Raw genomic sequence first — 16183 nt, forward strand, 5'->3', positions numbered from 1 at the left:
ATATCCGATTTCTTCGGTATGCACATCACGGACGTATTCCAAGGGCTTTTGCTTGGTCCTATGATATTTTGCTTTAACATTTCTTCAATATGTTCATCCATAATATTATTTACTGGTACTGGAAATCGGTATTGCCTTTTATAAATCGGAATATTAGAACTTGTTTCTATTTCGTGCATTGCTGCTTGGGTATAGGTTAAATGATCCCCAGGCAAGTAGAAAATATCGTTGTTTTTACTAATTATTTGTTTAATACTGTTCTCCATTGAGATATCTAAATGATATAAATTAATCCTTTTAATTAATTCTGCCAGTCGTTCTGATCCGACTAATTTCCCTCGTTTGATCGTATCGAATAAATCGCAATCTGCCTGTTGTTTTGCACATGGGAGCAATTCAAAATTTCCCTCTTGAATGTTACTGTCATTCTTTTTTTGTTGAAATAAATAAATAAATAAAAAAAATCAACAAACATCGAACCCATAGTGTCGGATAAAGTTCCATTAAAGCTAGATAATTTTACCTTATTACTGTAATCTATCTGACCAAGCTGTTTTGCTGAATTAAAACTCAAGGCATTAAAACACGCTCTCGAATCAATTAGATATTCAATTGTTGTTGTATGCGAATGACGCGATAAAATTTTGACCATTAGTTTACCATCTTTTATAGCCTCTATATCAAGAGTCTCGTGTTCTCTCTTGATGCTACTATTTGATGTTTGTTCTGTATGTTGCACAATTTTACAAGTTTGATCAAAGAAAAAAAAATATTTTGATCGTTGGGAACACTGGTATTTTTATTTTGATTAACCCGTGTTCCTTGCTCTAGTTTTTTGGACGCGTGTTTGCATTAAATGGTTGGTGGTTATATGTGTTGGCATGCAAGTTGTGTTGATCAGACCCGTGTGGAAAATTATGTGAATGTGTTGAATACTGTGTGTTATTGTGTCTATATGGTGTGAAATATCTTCTAGGACGTGAATTATTATGATTAAAGTTAGAAGAATTTGAATTGTATGTGGTGCTATTGTGTTGCGGTTGCCCAAAATTATTTACTCCTGAATGATTAATACTACTGTTAATAGTGTCACAGCGTAATCTACTATTATTGTTGTATTCTACATGGTTTCCAAATCCATTTTGCGTGGTTTGGCTATTTAAATTTGTATCATTATCGGTATTTGGGCATATATTTGTTAATAAGGTATTGTTGGCATTTGTTTCAAAAATGTGCAAGCGGTTCAATCTTTGCTCAATTTTTCGGATATGTTCGAGTTGTATTACTTCCTCCTGGAGATATTCTAAAAGCTCATCAAAACCAAGATGTTTATTAGTTCTGGCAAGCGTTTGTAATTCCGGATTTCTCAATCCTGCCAAAAAGTGTATTATTAGATTTTTTTGAGCATAAGCATCTTCCGAATTTGCTGCATCATTGCTGATAATACACTCTTTAAGCCTGATTGCCCTTTCCTTGTAGTCCGAGAAAGGTTCATTGACCTCTTGCCGCAGCGTCTCGACTTGTTGGAAAATGGCTTCCAAGCTAAACTTTTCACTGAACACGTTTATCAGATTCGCTTTTACGTTGGCCCAATTGTCATCTTTAATACGGTTAAAGTAACTAGCCGCATTTCCCTTCAACTTGAACATCACCGTTCGTATCAAATCTTCTTCCGATTCTCCGGAATGTGATTCGCAAAATACTCAATTTGGTATAAGAAACCGTCCAGATCTTTTGCCGTTCCGTTATATTCCGGAATGCATAGCATTGCCCTTTCGATCGGAAATTCATAAGCCATATTTGAATTCGTACCTTTTAAAGCTCTTTCAATTTCGACACTTTGGTTTAATTACTCTGCTTTGAGGATCTGGAGGCGTTCCTTGTAGCTGTATTGGCGATTTATGCAAGATTCACTAACTGCTGTTGAGTTTAAGTTTTGTGTTGGTTCGAATACACAAATTTCCGACCTATTACCCGTATTAATTTGAACCGCTCTATTTCTTAGAGCCAACACCTTATTGTTCATCACCTTAAGTAATATATATGTATATAATGCTAAGATATAACGTATTGAAACAATATAATTTTACTATAATAATAAAACCAACTGTGTATATGTATATATATTATTGAACCCTTTTTCAAATAAACCACGAAAAGGGGTTTGAAAAGAACTTATGTGTATTATTAATTAATCACTAAATATCACCATCACCACTTACCGAAACTATCACCACTTACCAAAAGAAAATTTCACTAACTAACCCAATTTTAGTTCACCAGCCAGATTAGACGTTATGTGCGCAAAAATATTTGTGGTTTTCCGCTGTCACCAGATGAAACGACTAAACTACTTTTTCGGAAACGCACGGCACTACTTCTATTATTAAATAAAATCAACGTTTCTACTGCAACACTTTATTAACTTCCACTTAAATCCACCACCAGAATAAGAATGAGCCCACGAAAAATGTTCGCGTCTTTTCAACCGCCATCGCTCCGCCGAACCTCCGATCCACGAACCCCGCACAGTAGCCGTCGATTTTGATGAGGCCGCCTTAAGACGCATCTACACGTATCTTACCGATATCTACATCTAAACGAAGCTTAACTGATCGATATTTCCTTATCGTAGTCGGTCGCTACACAGGAATGAACAACAAATGAACTCGATTAAACCAAAATGAACTTTAAATGACTGTTTAAATGTGTTCAATTATTCGCGATACTGGCTACTATTTGTTTGAAAACGGTTTTACGGCTAGAGCACTGATCATTACTGAGTCATTAACACGTTCTAAGGAGAAACATTGAGTATCAGATTGAAAACTGCAGATGATCAAACCCGTCACCCATGTAATGGGTTAGGCGGCGCTCTGGGACCAATCGAACGAGAGAATCAAACACGACTCTGTTCGATAGGTGCTCGTCAGCTGTTCTATGTCTTAAGCCCTGTCGTGATGCACTGCAATACGTTTCTCTTCTCATCTCAAAAATGAAGCATTTTCATAGTTTAAATGAATATCCATCTGCAGGGGGAAGATTTAAAAAATAATTTACTTGTTATTGACATCAATAATAACATAAAAATCATTCAAATTTAATATTGAAAAATGTAGACAAACGTCCATGCCAAAACACATACAGTGCATACACATACATTGTGAACACGTAATAGTTTTATACGTTTCATACCTGCATGTTTGATGTTATAATTGATTATGTAGCATTACAATAATTATTGATAGCTATTTTAAATATTTGGCTCGCAATTTTAAGAAGAAATAGAGACAAAGTACGTTAACTAATTTCAAAATGTTCCGAATTAATTTATATTTAATGTAGCTGTGAAGCGTATGACAGCCAAAGAACTCACAGTACAGGAAGGTATCCAAGGTGGAATATAGAAGAGGTGTCAGAGGTCTTCTCAGCGTTTGGCATGTTGCCATTATGAGATTCAGTTTGACAACAGCCGTCGATGTTTGTTTACAGGCAGCAGCTGCATTACAACGTGTAAAATGCCGATTTTGTAATTTGGATTCAAAATACAAATTTTTATTGCTAACATGGATGCAAAATACAAATATGTAGTGCTAAACAAATGTTTATTGAACGAAAACAATTCCTTTATCATATCCACATACTAGCAACATTCGTCGCATTAGTCAACTGCCGTCGATCCTGGTTTTGTGCTTTTTTCTAATGCCTCGATGCCCAATTGTTCTACATGACGACAATTCCTTTCGACCAACTTTGTGGGTATCGAACATCACAGACAGGATCAACTGACATGTTCGACTCGGGGTTTGTCTTGTTTGTTTGTTAGTGTCTGACAGTGCTCCTCCATATGACTATATGGGTTTGTTCGTGTCGAATGTGGTGTTCGATTGCTGCTAGAGCGCCGCTCTAGACGTTCTTCTACGCTTGTTTTAAATAGGCTTCATCACTAGGCATGGGCAAAACGATTCTTTTCACCGAACGCGAACGAACTAGTTCGCTCACCAAAAAGAACCGAATACGAACGACGATTCTTTCGTTCTTTGTTTCATGAGGTTTTTATTCACAAAGAACGCTCGTTATCTTTTTCATTCATCATCATTCATCATTCTGCGGTTGAAACCAATCATTTAAAAACATTAAACACTCGGCTGTCTGGTCAACACAATCCATCGCAAAACCGACCAAAAACTGTAAAACATGTAAAGCATGTAAAAAACTAATACGAGCAAAAATGTCTCCTGCATATATTGTATCCCATGCCTTATACACACTTAAGGATTCTATTAAAAAAAAACTACTTAAATATGGATCAACATGATGAGCGCAATCAATTAAGTTCAGTTCATTCGCGAACAATGACTAACCCGTTTTAACGGGTTCGATCTATTGAATTGTATAGGTATAATTTCCATACCAACAGAACACAGATCGAACACAAATGAGCCAGTTCGAACGCATTCGATGAATTCAGTTGTGTAGGTACGATTTATACACCAACAGAACACAGATAGAACACCAGTTCGAACGCGTTCGATGAATTCAGTTGTGTAGGTACGATTTATACACCAACAGAACACAGATCGAACACCAGTTCGAACGCGTTCGATGAATTCAGTTGTGTAGGTACGATTTACACAACAACAGAACACAGATCGAACACCAGTTCGAACGCGTTCGATGAATTCACCAGGCGCTCTAGCACCAATCGAACACGACATCGCACATGAAAAATGTATGGGATCTGACATGTTTGTCTTGTTTGTTTGTTTGTGTCTGACAGTGCATCTCCATTAGATTATATGGGTTTGTTCGTGTCGGATGTCGTGTTCGATTGCTGCTAGAGCGCCGCCTCAGTTGTATAGGTACGATTTATACCAGAACACAGATTGAACACTAACGGATCAGATCGAACGCGTTGGATGAATTCAGTTGTGTAGGTACGATTTACACACCAACAGAACACAGATCGAACACCCGTTCGAACGCGTTCGATGAATTCAGTCGTATAGATACGATTTCCACACCAACAGCACACGTATGCTGGACAAATTCGACGGCGTTCGAGGAATTGAGTTGTATGGGTACGATTTCAACACCAACAGGGTACATTTTGATCTCTGACGACCCGTTCGCACGGTGCGAGAAAGAGCGAGAAAGCAATATGATTTTGCACGTTTTATTACCACATTTATGTGTGCCGTCAAACTCTGAACGGAACGTTCGAACGCGTTCGGTGTAGTCAGTTTCTTCCAAAAGTCCTGGTCGTTCTTTTTGTTAAGAACCTCGTTCGTTCGTGCACTCTACAGAACTGTTCGAACGGTGCGATTCTCGTTCATTTTACACATGCCTATTCATCACCCTCAACTGGCACGGGCATCGAATGGTCTCATCAGCAGCGGGACGAAATAAAATAAACCATCAATACACTGATAACACTTTAAATCCCAAAACAGCTTCTCCCGCATCGTCGCAAGGTCACACACAAATTAATAAATGCTAACACCCACCAATAACAATACACAACCGCAATGCACATACATCAACGCATACACCAAAACACCTAATCAGCTGGCGTCGGAAGGAGAAGGCACGGGCTGAAGCTCAAGTAAGACAAGGCAGGGGGAAGGAGCAGGGAGAAGAAGCGGACGTAAAAGTGGGCGCCAATATTTTTAAATTTTTTTTGCTCCGCCGCCTATGGTTCGTCTATTTCGCCAAAAGAGGGCGCCATTACTGCTCTACCTATCGCATGTTTCACTGAAATCCCGCGCGGGAAACCGACCAAAATCTGCGATAGGCAGCGCAGATTTTTCCCCTTTGCTACGCAGGAAACTGCTCGAATTTGCACAGCGGGTGCTCTTTAAGCTTCGAAAACACGAAGCAGCTCAAAACACGAAAAACACGGAGAGCAGATGTAAAAGTGCGATTTGTAGCATACTTAAATGCCTGAATTTTTACATTTGATTTTGAATAAATCCACAAAACTGAAATAATGATCTTTACGACGAATAACGCCGCAAAAAATGAGAATAAAAAAAAACAAAGATTATCGAATATACCATAAGATTTCGTGCACATGATATTACTCGCAACCCTCGCAATTTTTGGCGAGATTTCACACCCCACTCTCGTCTTTTATTTGCGTTAAAAGAACATCAAACATTGCTTCAAATTTTATTGAGATGGCACTGAATAGGTCTTCACGCGATATGGAAACACTCTCAACATGATATAAAATTGACTGAGCAATCTACAGGCGGTCCCCGAGATACACGGTACCTCTTATACGCGGATTCGGAGATACGCGGTTTTCTAAATTTGACAATTCTTTGAGCAAATTGTACTGATTTGACACATCAATTTCAAATTGCCAAATAATTTCCGTTTTGACCGAATGTTAAAAACTATTTCAAAAGGTTTAAAACAGTTATATTCAGTCAGAATCATATCAAATAATTCATAAAGTGACTAAAACCGCCCCCTACTTGCAAAATTACACGAAAATTTGTGATATTTTAGCAGGAAATCACGAGATTCGACTTACGCGGAAATTCGAGATACGCGGTATTTTGCGGCCGTTTTCGGTCCCCATTAACCGTGTATCTCGGGGACCGCCTGTATTTCGTTGTTATGATTGCCTGTTATGACAATTTACCTGTTGTGCTTGCATGAATTCTACGCTTCACGGCTTCACGAAAACAGCGTCGCTTCGTTATTCACACACAAAAATGTACCACTATAGACAAAACGATATCAATTTTGAAAACAACTTTTGCTTCTTTCTCTACCTTTAAAACTGGATACGTACTCCTAAAATGCGCCCTTTGGTCCACTTTTGTACCCAGCACTGTAGTTTCGTTAAATGCAACCTCTTGTTCTCAAACAAAATACAAATGGCGGATATGAGCAAATCGTCAAGCTGATGCCAAATGACCGTGCTGCCAGCTAGATCAACACATTTTCTAGATAACCACGCTGCAGAGTGACCAGAAAAACCGATTTATCAATACCTACCGATTCACAGATGACCACCCTAACCGTTCAATTAGACATACAGCGAAAACGCCGCTCGCGAAAAAAAGTGGCTCAATTTTGCAAATACACCTACTCGTCGCGCGCGACATTTTTGCTTCATCCGAAATAATCGAATTATCTAGTAAGTAAAATTTACACAGAGTGAAATTTTTAACTATTTTTCGTCGCGCGCGAAGTTGTCGTTCTATGTCGATTTAGACGGTAAAACTACCGATTTTTTATTTGTCCTACCGAAAATCACAGATTTTCTCACAAAACTGATCGAAAAGTCATAAAACCATTTCCCAAATGATTTAATGCAGTAAACTTCATATGAAATATGAAAGACATTACCGTCCTAATAGACAAAGAGCGACAACGTCGCGCGCGACGAAAAATAGCTCAAAATGTCACTAGGTGTAGATCAAAGTAGCTCATTTGACTCAGTCGACCAACTTGTTTTTTATTTGAAATCACACAAAAATAAATTAAAATGTGTTCAAATCTATTTTTTGCGTTTGGCATTATTTTGGCTTGTAAAAAAAAAACTAGATAATTCGATTATTTAGGATGAAGCAAAATTGTTGCGCGCGACGCTGTCGCTGTATGTCTATTTGGACCATTAACAACCAGAGCCAAAAGATCAACATTGACAACTGAGGGCCGTGTCTGTATCAAGGTATTTTAATATGAAAAGGTGAAGTCACGGTGTTTTGAAATGAAAAGGTGAAGTTGTTCAGAGCAAACCCAAGTGACATTTGTTCTAAATTTTTAACCATGATCTGCTCGAATGTTACTCGAGATACCAAACTATGTGGATTTGTGGATGATAAAACATGTAGAAAGTGTCAAAATTTCGTTTGTGCGTTTGAATGACCTTCTTTTATTGGATGATGATTGCGTCCAAATTGTTTAAGATTAATTTGCTTTAATATTTGGCGAAAAAAGAAGGTACTTTTTGTACAGCGTGTGGCGACCACGGTGTGGCCCTACCACTGTTCGGAGCTGACCTCCGGTTGTACACACCGCACCCGGTTAATCCAGGAAACGTCAGCCTGACATACACCGCGCACGGATTAACCAAAGACGTCAACGTGACATAAGCCACGAGGCCGCGCAATACACTTCCGCCTCATCTTTTATAAAAACCCAGCGAACACTATACGCGATCTCTTTTCCCTTTAATCTCTTCTCAAAGACACATCCAATTTTGTAAACCACTCGACAAAGTTAAATAAATCTTGGCAATCTCGAAATATAAAAATGGTCTACCGTTTATTCTGGTAGCCAAAACTGGTTACCCCGACGTGATTGCCAAGAAAAATTTCTTTTGTTATCGCGAGTGCGAGTATTTCGACGCGAGTGCGTGTGTTTTATTGTGAGTGTGTGCGTGTATTCCGTGAGTGCGTGAGTGCGTCGCCCGACCGAACATTTTCACCGCCGCGAGTGAAAATTGTGCCAGTGAAGTGTCCACAGGATCCACGATCTGGCAGTCAGCGACCGACCGACCCCCCACGGAAGCAGATCGACGAGAGAGAGAGAGAGAGAGAGAGAAAGAGCACCCCAACGGTTACACCAGCAGTTCACGCCGACGATCCGGCTTGTGCGACCAGCACACTTGCCGATGTTCCGGCCCGTGTAACAAGCTAACCTCGCGGACGATCCGGCTTGTGCAACCCGCACACTTCGCCGATGTTCCGGCTCGTGTAACCTGCGAACACCGCCGACGATCCGGCTTGTGCAACCTGCACACTCCGCCGATGTTCGGGCCCGTGTAACCACCGAAACACGCCGACGATCCGGCTCGTGCAACTAGCACGCTACGCCGATGTTCCGGCCCGTGTAGCCACCGAAACACGCCGACGATCCGGCTCGTGCAACTAGCACGCTACGCCGATGTTCCGGCCCGTGTAACCACCGAAACACGCCGACGATCCGGCTCGTGCAACTAGCACGCTACGCCGATGTTCCGGCCCGTGTAACCATCGAAACATCGCCTTACGATCTAAGAAGCAAACTGACGTTACGGCCCATGTTGCTAGCAGCTTTCGCCGAAGATCCGGCCCGTGTAGCTAGTAGCCCACGCCAACGCTTCAGCGTACGACCCCGCGCACCGCACCAACGTTCCGGTCCACACAGCCAGCAGCCTTCGTCATCGATCCGGCACGTGCCCTCAGCTGTCTACGCCTGTGAGACCAGCGACCCGTACCAACCATCTGGCTCGAACCAATTACGCCGTCATTCCAGTAAGCCCAAATACGCCGTCAAGCCGGCCAGTGCAAGTGACATCGTCATTCGCGACACACCATTTTCCGACACAGCGACGCCATTTTATTCGTGTCGGTACAGCGCACCATTTTGTGTCAATCAGTTCAGCGCGCCATTGTGTACGAGCAGACAGCGCCATTGTTTTCGGAACCCTACAGCGGCATTTCGGGTTTTCAAAGCACCGTGCAGCGAAACCACGATTTTACACGTGGCGTAAAAGATGATGCAACACAGCCCCGACCTGCAGCGCGCTTCCCTAGCATTACCGCTCGTCCCAGAGGCGGCTGAGATGAGACCGGCTGATGTTAACGACGCGGCTGCAGCAGCACCTACGATAGAGCCCACCACAGAGCGCCAAGTGGACACATGCCACGCCATACGACTGAATGTACCGGAGATGGACACCAACAACCTACCGTCGTTTTTCTGTGCTTTAGAACATTGGTTCGTAGCGTCCGGTATCACCGCGAAAATGGACAACCGACGTTTCCATATAGTGATGGCTCAGATACCTCTTCGTTTGTTCTCGGAGCTACAACCGCTACTAGGAAACGTGCCTGCGACTGACCGATACGATTTCGTAAAAAAAACCATCCTCGCACATTACAGCGAATCTCAACGCAGGCGACTACATCGGTTATTGTACGCGACCGAATTAGGAGACCGCAAACCGTCCCAGCTACTTGCGGAGATGCGTCGTGCCGCTGGCGATACGATTATCGAATCGCTCCTGGTGGACCTCTGGATTGGGAAGCTACCTCCACACGTGCAGTCGGCCGTTATCGCCGCACAAGGAGCAACAGCAGACAAGACCGCCGTCGCCGACGCTATAATGGAATGCATTTCACCTCTCGCCACGACCAGCGCTTGCAACACCATGGCCGAGGTACGCACGACGACCGATTTCGAAGCACAAATGACGCGGAAAGTGGACGACCTTAGCCGCCAGCTCAACGAGTTCATGCGACAGTGCCGCCAAAGCGACCGCTTCCGGACTCACCCTCGTTCACAGCCACCGACACCGCCACGTCGTGTCACTGACGCCACCGATGGACAGTGCTACTACCACCGCCGTTTTGGAAGAACAGCACGATCCTGCCGACAGCCTTGCTCGTATCCAGCCCCCGTGTCCCCGAGCTCGGGTCAACCGCCGTCATCAGCATGAGGATGCGCCGGGAACATCGGATCGCAAGTGAACACCATCTCACCTGTCAGCAACCGGATGGTGATCTTCGACCGCAAAACACAACTTCGCTACCTAATCGACACTGGCGGTGATGTTTCCGTCATCCCGAAGTCAGCTAACTACATCCCCTCGAAGCCGTCTACGATGCGGCTATATGCAGCCAACGGTTCGCCGATAGTGGTATATGGTGAGTCCCTCCGTACAATTGATCTTAGTTTACGCCGTCCTTTTTTGTGGAATTTCGTTATCGCGGACGTAAGCTCTGCCATCATAGGAGCGGACTTTCTGCGCCATTACCATTTACTTGTTGACGCGCAATCTAACCTTCGCGTAGCCGGTCAGCCGGACACAACCCGACAGTCCACCGTCAAGGTATGTGACGCGTCTTCACCCGTAGCCGACCTGCTAAATGAGTTCCCCGATCTCATTACGAACTCACCTCGAACGAGAAATCCGTCTGAAGTAGTACACCGCATTGAGACCACGGGCCCGCCAACGTTCGCCCGCTCACGGCGTCTACCACCGGACAAATATGCTGCAGCCAAAGCAGAGTTTGAGTCCCTTGTACAACTCGGGACGGGCGTCCGGCCGTCTAGCAGCAGCTGGGCCAGTCCGTTGCACATGGTGCGTAAAGCGGATGGTACCTGGCGTCCCTGCGGCGATTACCGCGCTCTCAATGCACGCACCAACCCCGACCGGTATCCGTTGCCATATCTGCACGATTTCACCATGCAGCTGGAAGGGAACACCATCTTCTCGAAGGTGGACTTACAGAAGGCGTACCATCAAATCGCCATCCATCCGGACGACATCCCCAAGACGGCGATCATCACTCCCTTCGGACTCTTCGAATACACCACTATGCCTTTCGGGTTGCGAAACGCGGCCCAAACGTTCCAGAGACTGATCCACAACGTTCTACGCGGTCTCGACTTCGTATTCCCGTACATCGATGACATCATAGTCGCGTCAAGGACACCGGAGGAACACCGATACCATCTTCGACAGCTTTTCAATCGCCTCACGCAACACGGGCTAACCATTAACCTGGCGAAGTGTGAGTTCGCCCAAATAGAAATCTCTTTTCTAGGACACCGCGTCACCGCCGAAGGCATCCGGCCGTTAGAAGATAAGGTGGAAGCTATTCGTCAGTACCCGAAACCGACCACCGTCATGGAGCTGAAGAGGTTTTTGGCCATGACGAACTTCTACCGACGCTTCATCCCTCATGCCCTACGAGCACAAGCGCCACTATTGGACATGATACCCGGCAATAAGCGGCGCGACAAAACACCGCTTCCCTGGACGCCCGCTACCGACGCAGCCTTCGAAAACAGCAAACAGCAACTTGCCCAAGCCGCCTTGCTTGCGCACCCGGTGCAATCGGCTGAGCTATCTCTTTGGTGTGACGCTTCTGACTTCGCCGCCGGCGCCGCACTACACCAGGTCGTCGATGGGCAGATGCAACCGCTTGGATTCTTCTCCAAGAAATTCGACAACGCGCAACGTAGATACTCCACTTACGACCGCGAGTTGACCGCAGTGTACCTCGCAGTTCGACACTTTCGTCACCACCTGGAAGGACGCTCGTTCCACATCTATACGGATCATAAACCACTGGTTTATGCGTTCCAACAGTCGCTGGACAAAGCATCTCCAAGGCAAGCACGACACCTCGACTTCATCGGACAGTTCACCACCGACATCCGTCACGTGGAAGGGCAGGAGAACGTCACCGCCGACCTACTGTCCCGTATCGAAACAATCCAGTCCTCTTCGACTATCGACTTCAACGAATTGGCCGAAGACCAGTCCCGCGATCTCGAACTGACTGACATCCTCAGCGGTAAAATCAGGACGGACCTGGTCCTTCAACGCGTCCCAATTCCTGGCAGCAGCAAGACACTGTTTTGCGACTGTCCTACCGGCATCATCCGCCCGTACGTCACGAGACCTTTCCGACAACAACTACTTCGTGCCGTCCACAGCATGAGCCATCCCAGCGCGAGAACCACTATTCGACTGATGACCGAGAGATTCATCTGGTTGAACATTCGCCGAGACACCATAGAATTCGTCCGCAGCTGCTTAGCCTGCCAAACAACGAAGGTCCATCGTCACACACACAGCCCACTCGTACGATACCCGTCACCAGACACCAGATTCGCCCACATCAATCTGGACATCGTTGGGCCGTTCCCGATAAGCAATGGTTACCGCTATTGCCTTACCATCATCGACCGTTTCACCCGCTGGCCGGAGGCCATTCCCATCACCGACATCGCAGCGCCAACGGTAGCGTCAGCTCTGCTTAGCGGCTGGATAGCCCGCTTCGGCGTCCCGGCTTTCATCACTACCGACCAAGGGAGGCAGTTTGAGTCGACCCTCTTCGCCGAGCTCACCCGAGCGCTGGGCACCAAACACCTGCGAACGACAGCTTACCATCCTCAGGCCAATGGTCTGATCGAACGCTGGCATCGCACCCTGAAAGTAGCCATCTGTAGCAGAGATTCTACCCATTGGGCCGATCACCTGCCTATCATCCTGCTTGGATTGCGGACGGCATTCAAAGACATCAAAGCTTCCCCAGCAGAACTCGTTTACGGCAGCACGCTGAAAATCCCGGCCGAGTTTTTCTGCAGCAGCCCACAGACGAATCTTCCCGAAACGACCGAGTTCACGCAAACGCTTAGAAAGGCTATGGACAACATTCGACCAACGCAGACCGCCTGGCACGACAAACGAGCTTCCTTTGTCCACGCAGATCTGAGGACATGCAGCCACGTTTTCGTCCGCAACGACACCGTACGCCCCGCCCTTACGCCACCATATCAAGGGCCCTACGAGGTGTTACAGCGTTCCGGTAAGTCGTTCCAGATCCAAATTAACGGTAGATCGACCAACATCTCCATCGACCGCCTGAAGCCCTGCTATTCGCAACAAGAGCCGACACCTGTGTCGCAGCCAACGCCGCCACCACCTGCCCCACCACCACCAGATACATCGTCATCACCGAACGATTTCTCGACCGGTGTCACTCGTTCACAGCGTCGCGTCATTATCCCGCTTCGTTTCCGGTAACACCAGTCTGATGGGGGAGTACTGTGGCGACCACGGTGTGGTCCTACCACTGTTCGGAGCTGACCTCCGGTTGTACACACCGCACACGGTTAATCCAGGAAACGTCAGCCTGACATACACCGCGCACGGATTAACCAAAGACGTCAACGTGACATAAGCCACGAGGCCGCGCAATACACTTCCGCCTCATCTTTTATAAAAACCCAGCGAACACTATACGCGATCTCTTTTCCCTTTAGGGGCCGTCCATAAATTACGTAACGCTGAAATTGGGATTTTTCGACCCTCTCCACCCCTATCGTAACAAAACGTAACGTTGGAGGAGACCCCCCTTCCAAAATTACGTAACGCATGATCGAACACCCCCTCCTGCCGATGATCGAGGCAGCCGAATTATCCAACTAATCTTGATTGACAGCACCGCACGACTGTTGTTTACCAACAATAATATACAGGTCGATGCGTTTAGCGTAGAATGACATGTAACTGTTTGAATTTTGTTGACGGTAAGATTGAAAACTACAGTCTTTACCTGAGACACACGGCTTTTAAACCTGTATTACACGGTGGATTTTTCATGGCAATTTTCTGTCAAACCTCTGTTTTGGTATTTTATAAATGTCAAGTTCGTATTCCCTATCAAAAGATATAAAGAAATAAAAGTGCAAAACTTACCCAGGTGGGCGATCATTTGTCAGTGACCAGTGATAGGATTGTATTACGTTACGTAACAGAATGTGAACTCCCCCTCTCCCCTATGTAACAAACCGAAACGCTACAGGGAACCCCCTCCCCCCCCTTTGAGCGTTACGTAATTTATGGACGGCCCCCTTATTCTCTTCTCAAAGACACATCCAATTTTGTAAACCACTCGACAAAGTTAAATAAATCTTGGCAATCTCGAAATATAAAAATGGTCTACCGTTTATTCTGGTAGCCAAAAGCGTTATTTAGTGAAAATGTAATGATTTTTTGTATAAAATGACTATACGACCAGTAATAAGAATTGGATACGTAATTTCCCAAAGGATAGAGAAGAAAACATCGAAAAATACACTTCACCATCGATTTTAAAGGGCTTGTTATAAAAATCCCTCAAACTGGTGCAGTTTAAGGGAAGTTTAAGGTGCCAGTTTAAGGGGAATAGCTCGAAACCCCGATTTTAGAACTCGAAAATGTCAATTGGGAAATGACTTTTCTCGACTTGACAAAACTGTTCCTAGGGCTGCGATATAAAAATCGGGGAAGGCTGATGCGGGGTAATGAAATTAGTATGCAGTGAGTGACAGATATTGCCCACAATGTCGCCCAGCAAAAGCGATAAAAATCAGCCTTCTAAATAGATTATCTTTGGGTGAAGTTGTTCAGAGCAAAATGAAATTTCTCGACTTTACATAACTGTTCTGTGGGCTACGGTATAAAGGACTCACTAAACGATCCGAAAACTAGAGGCAAAAATTCAAAAATCTGAAATCTCCCGCGCTGAAAATTGACTCTAACAAACATTGAAGTTGTCGCTTCTGGAGATGTGTGGTTTAACCCACCAAACGACAGTTTTTTGGCTTTGTTCGATGCAACTGGATTTTTAGTACAGGAAATTGGTAGCGTTTTCGATATCTTGGTTATTTGGGCGACATGGAAAGATGGATCAAGGGCGAGCTAGGGTCAATACCCAAGCGCCACAGATTAAGCTTAAACGACTGGAAAATTGAATATCCATAGAAAAAAATGAAAGCTCCACAGCTTCATTGGTTTGATCAATAGATGGCGTATTACAACTCATCATAATATTGCTATGGGGCCGTCCATAAATTACGTAACGCTGAAATTGGGATTTTTCGACCCCCTCCCCCCCTATCGTAACAAAACGTAACGTTAGAGGAGACCCCCCTTCCAAAATTACGTAACGCATGATCGAACACCCCCCCCCCTCCCCCTTAATTTGGTTTTGCATCAACAAATACAAAAAAATATGGGTTTATATTAATATTCATTCCATATGGCATCTTCAAAATTCAAACAGTTACATGTCATTCTACGCTAAACGCATCGACCTGTATATTATTGTTTGTTTTGCTAAACGAGCATTTGAGAATGCATGCTAGCCAAGGAGAAGGGAAAAAAACCTTACTTCAGAACAAAGAAGTAAGATTGAAAACTACAGTTTTTACCTGAGACACGGCTCTGAAACGTGTATTACACGGTGGATTTTTTCATGGCAATTTTCTGTCAAACCTCTGTTTTGGTATTTTATAAATGTCAAGTTCGTATTCCCTATCAAAAGATGTAAAGAAATAAAAGTGCAAAACTTACCCAGGTGGGCGATCATTTGTCAGTGACCAGTGATAGGATTGTATTACGTTACGTAACAGAATGTGAACCCCCCCTCTCCCCTATGTAACAAACCGTAACGCTACAGAGAAACCCCTCCCCCCCCCCCCCCCCTTTGAGCGTTACGTAATTTATGGACGGCCCCTATCCTTTTCTTGCAGTGTGTTTCGACAAGTTTCATCTTATCATGACCTATATAGCCTTCTAACTTTCCGAGCAAAAATCTATATGAATGGTCGTGTGGTCAGATACGTGGGTATCAACACCAACGACCAATTCTCAAATCTCACTTGCTTTTCAGTGCTG

The 16183-nt window shown here is 44.7% G+C and overlaps 1 protein-coding gene across 1 annotated transcript; it reads left to right on the forward strand.

Annotated features, from left to right (window-relative positions):
- Positions 1–9499: 9499 nt before the first annotated feature.
- On the forward strand, positions 9500–10444 carry LOC120961291 (uncharacterized). The gene has a single exon (XM_040384992.2). It carries the CDS (start codon positions 9500–9502, stop codon positions 10442–10444), a length of 945 nt encoding a protein of 314 aa, XP_040240926.2.
- The last annotated feature ends 5739 nt before the right edge of the window (positions 10445–16183 follow it).

The sequence above is a fragment of the Anopheles coluzzii genome, chromosome 2 (assembly GCF_943734685.1).
Source record: "Anopheles coluzzii chromosome 2, AcolN3, whole genome shotgun sequence".
In the NCBI taxonomy this organism is placed as follows: domain Eukaryota; kingdom Metazoa; phylum Arthropoda; class Insecta; order Diptera; family Culicidae; genus Anopheles; species Anopheles coluzzii.